The sequence below is a fragment of the Macrotis lagotis genome, chromosome 1, assembly GCF_037893015.1.
Source record: "Macrotis lagotis isolate mMagLag1 chromosome 1, bilby.v1.9.chrom.fasta, whole genome shotgun sequence".
Taxonomy (NCBI): Eukaryota; Metazoa; Chordata; class Mammalia; order Peramelemorphia; family Peramelidae; genus Macrotis; species Macrotis lagotis.
The window spans coordinates 228,900,308-228,915,723 of record NC_133658.1 but is presented as its reverse complement, the minus strand read 5'-3'; the positions used below and the strand labels follow the sequence as shown (position 1 = coordinate 228,915,723).

Sequence of the window (15,416 nt, the reverse complement as noted above, 5' to 3'; positions counted from 1 at the left end):
CCTAGTGAGGACCTCTTCAATAATTCTGTACAATCAAGTTCTAATATAAAAAAAAAGTTGGTTCTCTACACTGATAGAACAACTCAAATCACATTTATTAAGTCCCTAAGTAACAGGCACTAAATTAAATGCTAAGGATACAAAGACAAAAAGTCCTTGACTTCAATGCATTTACATTACATTGGAAATTGGGGTCAATTACAGCAAGTACACAAATAAATATAGGCAAGGTAAAGAGGGAGAGAGCATCAACTGGAAGAAAGAGGGAGAGTTCTGGGAAGGCTTTACAGAATATTGGTACAGGGTTAACCTTGAAGGAAACTAAAGATTCTGAGAAATGAGAAGGAGGCAGGATCAGAGTATAAGATGTTGACCTGCCAGAATAGCTTGTGAATGGGAAGATCTCACTCCTCAAGTAAGGGGCAGGGGTGTGATTCCCATGCATCTTAGCTACCTTTCTGCAGATTCAAAGCAGAAAAATAAGTCAAAGAGCCTGATCATTGAAAGAAAATGGAAACCAGAGTCTGAGATTTTGTCTTTTAATCTTGTGGCAAAAACTCTGACAATTCTACTCCTAAGGACACTTCTAAAATAGAACCATGAGCCAAATATCTGTTCCCCTGCATAGCCCTCATTCCAAAAATAAGTAGCGGTCTTCCCCTTTCCAGAACCACAGAAGACAGCTGGGCTGGGCATTCCCCATACTCAAGGATCCTAGAAATTGCAGGAATAACCTCTCTGTGCTTCAGGAAGAATTTCATCTAACACCTCAAGAAGAAGGAAAGATTGCCCATTTGGCTGTTTTAATAATACAAGTAGACAGATATCCTTCAAATATCTTGGGATTAGATTAATTACTATACCTGTCATTATTCATCACCACCACCAGCAATACCCACCAGTTGCTTCCTCTACATTCTGCTCTATCATAATCATCATTATGTGTAGCATCACAGAAATGATGTCTGAAGGACCTACCTTCCACTGCAGAGAATGAAACCACTGGTCTCTCAGATAGCTATTTGCAGCCTGCAAAAAAAAATAATAATAATAATAAATGTGTTACCATCTGTTGGCAAAAAATTTCAATCTATTTAGCACAATATAATTGAATTTCCTGCCTACCATATTCTCACCTTACTTAACTATCTATAGGATTGACTATTTAAGACCATTCACTTTATAAAAAAAAAAATCAAGAGTTGGGATGAGGGAATTCAGAAAAGTAAGAAGTTCATTTTACCAAAGCTTCTACTCTCATTGAAATCCTCTTCAAGACATGGAGGCAACCCTGGGTTCCTGAAAACCATGGAAGACCATGGAAGTGAAGCACAAATTCTGGCAGGTTCCACCATATTGTAAACAATGGAAAGATTCTGAGTACCTATCTGGTGATAAACTAAAGATCTGAATGTCCAAAAGTCTAGTTAGATTAGAGAGGCTCATTACCAGGTGGGCCAGAAGGTAATCAATTTTTCAGCCATAGCAACCATAACAAAATCCATCTGCTAAATTGTAGGCAGGGTCAGAAAGGAGACTGCAATCTGCCGGAGAAGAAGTAATCTCATTGGAAATTATAAATACTTTAAGAATTGATGAATGATGTATTTACTTTTATTAACTGGCATTTTAATTCATATTTTGTAACCTCAGTTTCTTTATACATTCTAAAATATATTTATTTAGCAAACCCAGTGTTTCCTTCATGATTGATTAGGAGGTACTCCATTCCCTAGTTATGAAGTCTGTGTATACATACAAATACAGATTTGGTAGGATGGCTCCACTGCTCCATCTCAGGGGAAGGTCAGAGGCAACAGTACATATCTTAGTATTCTTCCACATCATTCTTAAGTGGATCTAAAAGCCCTTGTGAATCTGGGTTCATAAGGTGCCATAATGGAGACACCCTGTACTAAGTAATCAATTCTCCAGCAACACAATTTAAACACAGAATCTAGGAGAGTGAGAGTCATCTAGGGAGGTTCTCCTTTCTGGCACATATGCTGAGGGTCCCTTGTTGAATGTAATAGGGAAAGTAGAGAAACAGCTTGGTTTGTATGTCAGTATAAATCCTGTAATTAGCATTCTTAGGATAATACCATCAGTGGGCTTTGTCCAGGCTAAGCAGCATTACTAACAATTTTTATGGTTAAACTCAGGTCATGTCCAATGAGAAAACAGCTTTGATGCTTCCAAAGGTCACAAGCTCCTGATACCAAAAATGATAAAAGCCGTACCACTGACGTCAATCTATTAAGGGCACAGGACATGCTTTCACAGGTTCACTGCCCTCCAACTTGCCTCTGGAGGTAGCATCACTTCTCCTGACCCACTCCATGACACTGATTCGCAGCAGATAAGTCCTTTTTTAAAAAAATCATAATAAAGGACAACTTAAGAAGTTAAGCACCCATTAGGAGACTTGAGGAGTTCTAATATAGAAAAATTATAACCTCTGAAAGATAGGCTTTGCTTTGTCCTTCCATTGTGAGAATCTTGTCAAACATTGTTCACTCTTGCAGAGATAAAAGGGCTTCATGCATGATGACCTTCCTTCTCTCTTCCTCATTTTTCTCTCTCATTAACTCTAACAGGTTTTAGAAAGAATAAAATCTTCCATCCATGATAAGATGAACTTTCTCTATACTACTTCAAGTTGATCAAAAAGAAATCAATCAATAAGCAAATCTGTACCTAGTTTCTACTGCATGCAAAGTCTCATGTAAGATTATATTGGGAGTGGGGCGGCTAGGTGGCGCAGTGGATAAAGCACTGGCCCTGGAGTCAGGAGTACCTGGGCTCAAATCCAGTCTCAGACACTTAATAATTACCTAGCTGTGTGGCCTTGGACAAGCCACTTAACCCCGGTTTGCCTTGCAAAAAAACCTTAAAAAAAATAGATTATATTGGGAGTAGGAAGGACACTTCTACCCAACCCACCCTCAGTGAAGAATGCTTTGGAACACAAAAAAAAGATACATTCCCCTGCTATGAAGTATTAATGATCTATTGGTAGAAACAAAGTGATAGCATGTACAAAATTAAATAACCACCAAAGATTTACCAAGCAGCTTAAATCTTAAATACAAAAGATATCACATGAATCACTGCCAAATGAATAGCACCAGCAATCAGTGTTCAAATCAATCACTGGAGGAAGAGAACAGTAGTGGTTAAGGAAGGCTGTACAAAAGAGACAGGATTTGAACTAGATCTTAAAGGACAGATAGGATTTGCACAGACAGAGAAAAGGGAGAAATCATCCCAGGCATACAGGAGAAGAGGAAAAACTGGGAAAAGGCAAAATTTGAGAGTAGAAGTAAATCAATATGAACCAAACTACTTAAAATCAAGTCAATTTGGTGGCCTGTGAAACATAAATTAAAAATAATGAGACTGGAGGCAAGCAAAGAGGTCAGTTAGACTATTACAAGAGTCCAGGTAATAGAAGATAAACTTCTCAGGGAGGATGGTGGCAATGAGAATAATCAGAAATGGAAAGATGCAAAAGGAATTTTTAGGCATCAATATACTATGGATAGAGCCAACAGAATGCAAGTCTCTTGAGAGTAGGAACTGTTTCATTTTGTCACTATATTCCCAGAAGCTAGCACAGCACAAGGCACAGTAAACATTTAATATATTCTCGTTGGTTGATTGATGAAGTGCCAAAAAAGGTTCTGAGAAATAGTCATTATGCTAGTGAAAGAAATAAAGAAATCAGGAGCTGGTTTGGGGAAGAGATAATGAATTAAAGTTTATATATATATATATATTTTTTTGCAAGGCAATGGGGTTAAGTGGCTTGCCCAAGGCCACACAGCTAGGTAATTATTAATTGTCTGAGGCCGGATTTGAACTCAGGTACTCCTGACTTCAAGGCCAGTTCTCTATCCACTGCGCCACCTAGCTGCCCCTTAAAGTTTATATTTAACACAGAATTTCAGAGTTGAGGGAGATCTTGAAAGTCAATCAGTCTAACCCACACCTGATCAGGATTTGATTTCCCCAGTAGGTGGTCACACAACCTCCACCTGACAACCTCTAAAGAAGGAAAAGCCATTGTTAGCCCTTGCAACTAAGTCTAGTTTTTGACAACTTTAATTATTAGGATGATTCTTTCTTCCACTGAGCTAAAACCTTGCAACTTAAATCTACTGCTCCTACTTCTTCCCTCTGGAGACAAGCAGAACAAAAACTTTTTCTCCACAAGATATTTATCATGATTCCCTTAAGCCTTTTTCTTCTCTAGGCTAGCCATTTCCAACTTTCCAACTAATCTTCAACCACATGTTCTTTCACTATTCTGATCATCCTTCTCTGAAGGCATACCAGCTTCTTCACATCCTTCCTGAAAGAACTGAACACAAAATATTATCAATTATTGTCTGATGAGGGCATAATATAGTCCTTTTGTAGGACACTATGACTTACATAATGTTATTCTGTTGACTACCTACCTTCATAACACTATTTTAAGGACACTGTGTAAACTTTAAAGAGCTATATAAATGTAAGGTGTCATTAGTTCTTATATATTGATTCATATTGAGCTTTGCAGTCCATTAAATTCTCCCCACTCCCAAGCCTTCAATCTCTTTCATAGGAACTTTTTCATAGGAATATAGGTCAAGACCTGTTTCATCTGTATCTGTACAGTTGATTGTTAAGCCCAAATGTAAGGTTGTGCACTGACCTCAATTAAATTTCATCTCCTTAGACTTGACGAATTGCTCTAGCCTATCAGGATCAGTTTAAATCTTGATTCTGTCACTGAACACCTTAGTTATTCCTTCCATTTCCGTGTTATTTGCAAATTAGATAAACCTATCTTATACAACATCATCCCAGTCACTGATAGAAATACTGGACAGTCTAAATCCAAGGACAGGTTCTCAGATCATTCCACTGGAGACTTCCAACCAAGGTGACATTAATTAATATCTATTTCACTGAGTAACAATATACTGACATCATAGTGCCAACAAGACAACCAAATAAAGATGGAAGTGGAAGGGAAGGACTGGAGTCCGGTATTTGAGAGGTGTCACATGAAAGGACTATTTGCAGCTATGGAAGCAGATGAGATGGCCATGTTAGAAAGCAAGAATCCATCAACAAAAACTTACTGAGCCAGGTATTGTGTTTGATGAGCTAAAGGGTAAAAACGGAGTTAGTTCCTGCCCTCAAGAAACTTCTCTCTCAAAATAAGTTTGCTATTTTGTGTCTCATTTTTCAAAAAAAAATTTTTTTAAAGGACTGAGGCAGAATTGGCCTCCAATCAAAGTAGACCTGGATTCAAGTTCTACTTTTGACACATTCTCACTGTGTCAAGTCACTTAATTTCTCTGCACTTCAGGCAATTTTCTAAGATTATAAATTGCAGAGAAGGGCCAATTTGCTTTAGTAGTAAAAGCTTCTTCAAAGGGAAGTTCCCAATGGTGGGAAAAATCATAGACTAAGTTTCTATCCTTATCCCATTTCTAAAGTAAAAGTTAATTATTGCTTTCTTTAAACTAAGTTTAATTATATTTTGGCCATTGTTCAGTTGTTCATGTCCAGCTCTACGTAACCCTGTGGTTGGCAAAGGTATTGGAGTAGTTTGTGATTTCCTATTCCAGTGTGTCCCCATTTTACAGAAGAGGAACTGAGGAAAATAGGTGTTAAGCGATTCGCCCAGGGTCACACAGTTGCTTAAGTGTCTGTGATGAGAAGTGAATTTACATCTTCCTGACTCCAGGTCCAGTGCTCTATCCACTGTACCACCATCTAGCTACCCCTAAGTATATTTCAGTTCTTTGCTTCCTTTATGACTAAGAATTCCACAAATGCTCACCTTAAAAAAAAAGTCAGTCATAACTGAGACAACTAATCTATTGTAAAAAAAGCAAAGATGCAACACCCACAAGCATTTAATCATCATTTAACCTGATAAAATTAAGTTCAAAGTCCTATAACTTTAAAATACAAGAAGTCAACTAGTAGAATTGAGAAGTCAGAAGAGCATAAATTGATACAGTTTTTGGGCAGCTTAGAGACAAAAGATCACTAGATTTGGAACTGGAAGGGGACTAAATGATCTAATCCAACCCCTCATTTAATAGATGAGGAAACTGAGGCCCAATCAAAAAACAATTATATATAAAACATCTATACAAAATAATTTGTGGGGGAAAGCTCAAAGGGGGGAGGGACTTATCTAGAGACACAGAGCTAGCCAGTGACCTATCCAAGTTAACTAATTCCCCATCTAATATTTTGTCCACTGTCTCCTTGTAAAAACCTCCTTGAATTCTATACCTTAGGACTAAAATACATGCTATGACAAACTATTTAATTAACAACAATTCTGCTTGCCTTAACTATTTAGACAGGCTTTTTTTTTTTGGGGGGGGGGAGTAGTTTGAAAGGGTTAGGTCCCTTGGGGAGAAAAAAAAAAGCTTTCCATAAAAGTGTGATGCTTCTATTTTCAAATTTTCCGCAAGGTGATATCCAAAATTATTCCAGTTATTAAACTGACCCCAAGCAACCGATCTCAGAAACATACTGGGGGGCGGCTAGGTAGTACAGTGGATAGAGCACGGGCCCTGGAGTCAGGAGTACCTGAGTTCGATTCTGGCCTCAGACACTTAATAATTACCTAGCTGTGTGGCCTTGGGCAAGCCACTTAACCCCATTGCCTTGCAAAAACTTGAAAGAAAGAAAGAAAGAAAGAAAGAAAGAAAGAAAGAAAGAAAGAAAGAAAGAAAGAAAGAAAGAAAGAGAAAGAAACAAACATACTGGGATCAATCTTTTCAAAAATAGCGTAGGGAGGTTCCCTTCTCTTTTTCTTTTAAATGGTGAGCCAGTGAGTGGTGAAAATTCAGCAGGGAATGAGAATTTACTACAGTCCTGTATAACAACAATGGGAGTTGTGAACTTCCAACAGGTGAAAGGTGGGGGCCTGCCTGATTTCAAAATTATATTTAGATTATATTTTAGTCTTAAAAAAAAACTAACCACCTCCATTTCTGAAGTTGAATGTAGATAGTACAAATATCATAAAACAATCTTCTGACAGTCACGAATATTCCGTTATTTTCCACCTTTCTTTTCCCTTTGCTATCCTCCCTTCCAGATTTTCTCTCATACTTTATTTAGTCCCTCACCCTCACCCTGGAAGCCTAGATTTTTCATGACTGCCTACAATTCTTTCTCTGATTTTTTCCTCATTAGTTTTAGACTTTCACTCATGGGACTATTAAGTTACAAACTCTTTAGGGTTAACATAACAATTGAGCCTTCAATCCTTTACCATAACCTGGAAATTTAACACCTACTCAAGACTGAATGATTCCTTGGCACAGAAATCATATTCTTTAGAATAAGGATTCTTAACTTTTTTGTGTGATGGACCATCCTTTTAAATAGCTAAGGAGAGTTAGAAGTCTTCCATCTGGAATGATAAAGATTGAGAGAGAACAAGTTCGGGTGTGTCCTTCTGAGAAAAACTCTTACGGTGTCCTTCCCCCACACAACAGAATTTTTGGTACTCTGGGATAACATCCATTTGGCCCAGTTGTAGCACTTTTCATCTCTTGTGGACCTAGACCACCCACATTACTGCAGCAGTCTTCCTATCTTTTGCTGCTTAGTGAATGATAGATATGGAACTTTGAAGCACATGGGACAAGAGCAAGGGAAGACTGTGGCAGCAGCCTGATATAGGAATAGTGAAGGAATGGGAATGAACATCAAAAGTCAAACAAATCAGATTTAAAACCAATGAAGTAATAAATATAAAAAAAATGCTTTACACTACATGAATGTACTGCATAAATGTTAGCTGTAGTAATTGTTATTTCTGACCTCAAGGTCATTAAATATTCCTTTAACTTTACTAAGTAGTTCTCAATGTGAATATTCTACCATCCTCATGATTGTTTTTGCTGCCCTCTTCTGAGTCTTTTCCAACCCTTTAAAGAGGGAAATGGCATAGAACAGTGGGTAGCATCAGTTTTTCCCCCTAGCCTTTCTGTTCCCAGAAAGATACCACAACCCCAGCCAAACAGTCATAGACCTGAGCTCAGAGCAGACACACATCTGCTGAAGGGATGTGGTCAAAGGAAGGATACAAAGTAGACCACCACTACTCAAAGAGAAAAGCCAAAGAACTAAGGGGTGAACAGAGACTTTTTAAAAATACTATTAATATATACATATATATGTAATATATAATATATAATATATACGTATATATACATATATATATAATATTAAGTATATCAAAGGACAGGTACAAAATTCTCCTTTAGTCATTAATACCAAAAGTAAAGATATATGTACAAATAAAAGAATTCAGACATAGATATTTCACATAGATATTTAGACAACTAAATAGCTCAGTGAAGTGGTTAGGCCTAGAGTCAAAAGGACATGAGTTCAAATCCTACCTCAGACACTAGGTGTGTGTGACCTTAGGTAAATCACTTAACCTCTGCCTAACTAAAGGAGAAGAAAAAGGAAAACCACTCCAGTTTAAGAACAGCAAGAGCTAGATGTAGATATAATAAAATACATAAAACATGTTAAAATATAGGGCAATATTTGCAAAATCCTAGCAAATAATTCCACAGAGATCACTTTTCAAAAAGTTAATGCTGCCACTGCTCCCATTTTATATTGATTTCTTCCTTACCATGTGGTACAGCATAAAAAAATCACTTTACTTGGAAACAGAAAGCTTGTGTTCAAGTCTTGGCTCTCTTAGTTATTGGATTTTCCTCTGTGAATCATCTACTCAATACTTAAGTTTATGCCTTTAGGGGATTTGGCCTATGATGTCTCTTTTGGGCTATGAAATTTTTTTATTTTTATAAAGACATTTAGCTGAAAACTCAGATCACCGAGAAGCATGAACTCAGGATTCCTGGGAGTTAGGAGGGCTTTTAGTAGCTAGAGAGGGGTAGGTTGGACTGTTCTAAGCATGTTTAAGAATTTCAAGATAGAGGGGGCTAGGTGTTGCAGTAGATAGAGCACTGGCCCTGGAGTCTGGAGGACCTCAGTTCAAATCAGTTTCAGACACTTAATTACCTAGCAGTGTGCCCTTGGGCAAGCCACTTAACCCCATTGCCTTGCAAAAACCTAAAAAAAAAAAAAGAAAAAAAAAAAAAAGAATTTCATGATAAGACCACTTGAAGGAGAGGATATCTAACATAGGAATTTAATCAAAACATCAAGATACAAGGGAACTGGGATAAGGAAGAGATTTCTATTTTTTAAAAAGGAAAGCAAGGGCTTGAGACTGCAAAGCCTGATAAGAATTTCAGTCAGAATTCCGTAGCAGTTGATAAGAACATCCAGGTGTGGAACATATGCAGCCCTGAGGCACTGAGAAGAGAAAGGGAAGTCAGTCCACAGAAGAAATAGCTAGGACAAATACGTGGAGATAAGTGTGACACTTGGTTATGCCTGAGGCAAAGCATTAAACTCAAGAAGAATGGCCTCCAGGCTGAAGAGACTGGTCCTAGCAACCTCTCCCACAGAGCAAGAATGACCTCTGGGCTCTGTGGGCCAGTCAATCCATCATCTCTCCATTGCCCCTGGCAATATGTAAGAACTCTCCAGGCACTCATCTGGTTTCCCTCGGCTAGTCTAACCACCAGTCTCTTGCACAATAAGGGACTGATTTAAGATGGGCATGAGATAACTAAGGAGGTTATTTTTAAAAAGAACGACCTTCCCTCCTCACCTGGGCTGTGTTTACAACCTATTTACTTGCTTGATTGGCTTAATGAACTGCAGAGAGGTCAGAAACAAAAAGGATTGAAAAAAGCCTGGATTTGGAAATTAAGAGAACTTTGGTAATTCATCCCTTTCATCGACTGTCCCATGCTCTAGTTAGGTGGAAGGTTTCATCAATGTGATTATCTCTCACAAACAGGAATGTGGGCTCATGGCTCTTCTTCCCTCTTCTTCTCTTTTTCCCTTCAACTGACTTAGTTGAAACTTTTTTATTTTGATAGCTACTCCACCAACTTCAACCAGATCATTTCCATCCTCATAGAATTCTTGCCATTAACGTTAATGTCTCTCTGCTCTTGGTTCCCAGATTCAGAATAGCAGAGAGTCTGTCTCCTTTATGCAATCCCAAGTCAATGATTGTGACTGTACTGGGAAATTATTCCATCAGAGTAGTTCAGATGAGCTCTATTAATCCTCTAACAGCAATCTTGAAGAACTCTGTCCTTTTGACTCCAACCAAATACTGCCAGTTTCACCCCTGCCTGCTCTGCTCCCAGTGGAAGGTTGCTCACGGCAATTGTTTCCTACCCAAAAGTATCAAAGCCCTTAAAGTTGAAACTGCCCCCCTCATCTGAAATGCTCTTTTTCCCATATGACAACGCTATCATAATCTAGCTAGTTTCCCCTTGGACCAGCTCATAGCACAGATTTTGTTAACTCCATTAAATATACCCTGCCATGAATTAACTATAAATTCTTAGGCAAGGTTCTATTCTAAGTCTTCTTTTCTTCTTCTGTATTCTCTCTCTCTCTCTCTCTCTCTCTCTCTCTCTCTCTCTCTCTCTGTAACCTTTTCAGATCCTACTAGTCTCTTATCGCTATACAAATGATTCATAAAAATCCAACATCAGACTCTTCCCTGAACTATAGTCAAGTATCACCAGCTGCTCATTTGACATTTTAAACTGGATGTCATAGAGATACCTCAAACTCAAAATGTCTAAAACCAAATCTTTCACCAAAACCTTGCCTTCTTCCAAACTTCCCTATTTCTGTTGAAGGCACTCTACCATCCTTCCAGTCTTCCAGCTTCAGAATTTCAACATTATCCTGGAATCTCCTCATTCCATAAAGTCAATCAATTGCCAAACCTTACCATTTCTACTTCCCAACATCTCCCATTTAACGTCTTTTCTCCACTCACATTGATACATCCTGTTCAGATCTTCATCACCACATCCCAACATCCGTGTGACTGTCTCCTAATTGGTCTCTCTGAATCAAATCTCTCACCACTCTAATTGGTCCCACACAATGATGTCAAAAGTGGCAAGAGGACAGCAGATAAAGAGCCCTAGGCCAGAGTTAGGAAGACCAAAGTTCAATTCCAGCTGTATGAGCTGGAGCAAGTCACTTAAATTTCTGTTGGCCTTAGATTCCTCAACTGTAAAATGGGCATAATAACAGCACATAGTTTGCAGGATTGTTGTGAGGATAAAATGAAACTTTATTAGGTGTGTTGCACAGTGCCAAGAATATAGTTAAGTGTTAAATAAATGCTTATTCCTGTCTCCCCCCCTAATATTTTTTTTCCTTAAGCTCAGATCTAAGTTATATGATGACTGCCCTGCTCAACCAAAGGCACAGATATCCAATACAATGTCACTCGGGATAAACACAATAAGATGAGCTTCCAGGATAAAAAAGAAACCTCTATTTTTATAAGGGTAAGGAATAAGCTTTGAACTTGGCCCCAATTTTCCCAGCTTTCCTGATCATTACTCCCTTTCCTGGACTCTTCAATCCAGTTAAACTGTTCTATATGTCCTTGGTCATGACCTTTGACCTCCACAGACAAATTTCTTCTCCCATAAAATGAGGAAGTTGAACTACAGATTTATAAGATCTTGTTAAATTCTAAATCCTATGACTGAGGCAGGTAAGTTGAAAAAGCAGCTCTGGTCACTAGAACACTGGAACATTAAGTTAGGAAGATTCAGATTCAAATCCTGCTTTGGACAGGTACTTTCTTTGTTACCCTGGACAAATCACTTAATCTTTCTCAGTTTCCTTATTAGTAAAATTAGAATTTTGGGCTTGACCTTCAAATTCCTTTCCAGTTCTAAGTCTATGATCTTATGAATGTAAGGGAAAGTTGGGAACAGAAGTAGAAAAAGTAGTTGCTGAAAATAATGAAAGTGCTACTTTCCAAAGGCATGCATTACCCCTTATCCTTACTGAAGGGAAGGAGGAAGGATAGTTGACTCTCTTTTTCAACTGCATAAATCTGTTTTATAAACCATTAGACTATTTCAGGACATGGGGGGGGGGGGGAATGGGGAGAGTAGTCAAGGACCCTAGAGTAAAAATAGTTTTATATTTTCATTGTAAATCTTCATATGTTTGTCAGAAGGACCACCAATGTTTCACCTCCTGCTTTCTGCCTAAGGAGGACAAGGACTAAATAGTATCTTCTAGGATCTGATCACAGGCATAGACAGCTGTTCCCAAGCAAAGTAAAAGGTCATTTAGATGACCTGCAGGGACAAGGGAGAAAGGGCATATTTGTGAGCCAAGTTTCCTATACTGTAAACTGGGATCTAATCCAGACAAATGCAGTCAAGTGGGAATAAGCTTCAGATTCCTGAGGATCCTTGGATCCCATCAAATAAGAAAATGATTCAAAGATGAAGAAGGAACAAGAAGAGCTGGCTCAAAACCCTATTAACTTCTTTAATTTTGGAGAAGCCATATTCCAGTAAATTCCACCAAATTTCCCACTTGCTGTTGCCAAGTTTTTCTTATTGTTTTGTTGTTGTAGAAGTGAGGGGGGGGAAAGGGGTCAAGCCATCTGCAGTTTAAGCATCTCAGTCAGTGAGTATCATTGGAAAATCTACATTGTCTTTAAGCAGGAAAGCTCACTCTATTCAGTTCCAGACTGAAGGATCTTTTCCCAAAGTATAGAATAAACAGAGACTTACTTCCCAGCCCCGGCTGCTGACACAACTCTGCCTGCCTTCCTAAAGAGGGCTTTCTTCTTGTGGAAGCCCTACCAAATCTGGCACCAGGGCAATGAATGAATATAGGATTATTACCCCCCCACACACACTCCCCAGCTTTTTTAACTTAACAGTATTTTTTTTTTCCAATTACATGTAAAGATAGTTTTCATCATTTATCTTTGTAAGATTTTGAGTTCCAAAATTTTTCCCCTCTCCCCTCCCCAAGACAGCAAGTGATCTGAGATTAGTTATACATGTATAATCATGTTAAACATTAGTCATGTTACCAAAGAAGAATCAGAACAAAAAGGGAAAAACCACAAGAAAGAAAAAAACAAAAAAAATTGAAAAAGACAGCATTTTAATAAGCAAATGACATCTTTATAATACTATGAAATCTGCATTCAGATTCCATAGTTCTTTCTCTGGATGTGGATAGCATTTTCCATCACAAGTCTTTTATAAATTGTCTTGGATCATTTTATTGCTGAAAAGAGCTAAATCTATCATAGATGATCATCACACAGTGTTGCTATTGTGCACCATATTCTCCTGCGCAGGATGCTTCCCTAAACTAGCTGCCCAATCCCAAATGCCTTTCTTAGACAAAGGAAAGCCAATAGAGAGACAAGAAAAAAAACAATGTTTTCACTTGCCACAGAATGGACCAAGGAAGAAAAACCGACATAAGACCAGGAAATGAGATTAATTCCATAGTAAATAACTCCTTAGCAAAATCAGAGTGTGAAATACAACAATAACAACAACTCACATTTATATAGCATTTTAAATATTATAAAAACAAGACATCTCCCACATCATGGTGCCTGGTTCAAATCTTATAACAACCAAACTGTAGAAGGGAAGCTATAAGGGAAGCACAGTTCAATGCAACAAAGTTATTAAAAACCTACCTACTATTTTCATGGAACTCTTCTAGGTTCTAGTAATAAAATGTCAAAAATTAAAATAGTATCTTCCCCCAACAAGTTTACAATCTACTAGAGAGACATCATATACACAAGTAAATACAAAGTATATAAAAAATAAATATAATGTAATTCAAGGACAGAAGGCTAATAAATGGCAGATGGGGAGAGCTTTTGTAGCTACTGTCATCTATCTGATTTTTATTTTAAATTATGCTTTGAATTCTATTAGACCAATAGTTCTCAAACTTTTTGGTCTAAAGAACCTTAAATGTACTTAAAAATCACTGAACACCCCAGAGCTTTTATTTATTTAGGCTATATTTATCAATACTTGTTGAATTAGAAATAAAAACTGATAAATTTGTAAAACATCATTTAAAATAACAAGTGACATACCTGTTAACATAAAATATTTTTATTAAAGAACTAACTACATATTTTAATACTAAGAAGAATGGCACTGTTTTACACATTTTTTGCAAATCTCTTTTATCTCTGACTTAATGGAAGACAGCTGGATTCTCAAATCTGTTTCTGCATTCAATCTACTGCAATGTTATTTTGGTTTAAGTACAAGAAGAAAAACTAGCCTCACACAGATATGTTGTTAGAAAAGACAGTGTTTTAATAATCAAATGACATCTTTATAATACTATGAAAATAGTGCTGACCTTTCAGATCCCCTAAAAGGGTCTAAGGAAAAGGAACTCAAAGAGGTACACTGGATTTGATAATTTTGTTTGACAAATTTGAATATTACTGTATCACTTAACCTCATTACCTTGCAACCCCCCCCCCAAAAAAGGAGAAATACTGTATTAAACAATGGTAAATAAGGAATACATTCCAGCTATGGGGGATCATTTTGCAGTGGCACAGAACAGAATATGGGACACTGGTAGGAGAACAGCTAGCAGAATAAAGAGTACACAAAGCAGAATAATATGAAATAACTAGAAATATAGGTGAAAATCAGATTGTGGAAAACTTTAAATATTATATTGAAGATTTTTTAAATTTTATCTTAGAGGCAATAGGAACAACTGAAGCCTTATAAGTATATGAATAATACAAATCTTTGTTTTGGGGATACCATTTTAGGGGTACCACTTCTGGGGACAAACATCCTTCCCATTGCCATAGATATGAAGATACTTTTGTAGCACATTCACAAATCAAAGAAACCCTAAAAGATGACCAATAGGTTTGTATGTTGATCTTATACTTCCCCAATCTGGTCATTTTAGTAGATGGTGACAGTTGCCTACAAACAGTTTGGTCAAGGGGATTTGATATGATATGGCTGAAGAGGCAGCTGAATGTACACATGTATAATGAACTCCCTTTGCCACCTGAAATGTAAAAAGACCAGCTCCAAGAACTCAACTAGGGTTCACATGAAAGCCTACTAGTATTACAAGGAAGTCAGGTACTGGACATAGCTGTGTGTGCTAAACAACATTTTGAAATAAGGCTTTAGCAGGGAGAAGGAGAAGCTTGGAATTGTTTGGGATTTTTAAACCTTAGAATAAAAGATAGTTGAAAGCAATATACAATGTGATCCAGCAATAATTTATCAAGCCCTTACTATATAAAAGCCAGTATTTAAAATCTTACAATTCACCCTATCTTTCCAACATTTTCCATTATTCCCTCTTTATGAACTGTACTGTTCCTTACCAGCCACTGCTGGAACACAACATTCCATCTCTGGCCTCCTTACTTTTGCAAAGGCTATTTCCCCATAGTTGAAATG

The 15,416-nt window shown here is 37.5% G+C and overlaps 1 protein-coding gene across 5 annotated transcripts in view; it reads right to left on the bottom strand.

The window, feature by feature from the left end:
* Nucleotides 1-15,416, bottom strand: part of CMIP (c-Maf inducing protein) — a 275,350-nt gene that overhangs the window by 94,587 nt on the left and 165,347 nt on the right. For all 5 annotated transcript variants that reach the window (XM_074209740.1, XM_074209741.1, XM_074209742.1 and 2 more), the window contains exon 3: nt 979-1,029. In XM_074209740.1, coding sequence (XP_074065841.1) covers nt 979-1,029 — 51 coding nt within the window. The remainder of the gene's footprint in view (nt 1-978; nt 1,030-15,416) is intronic.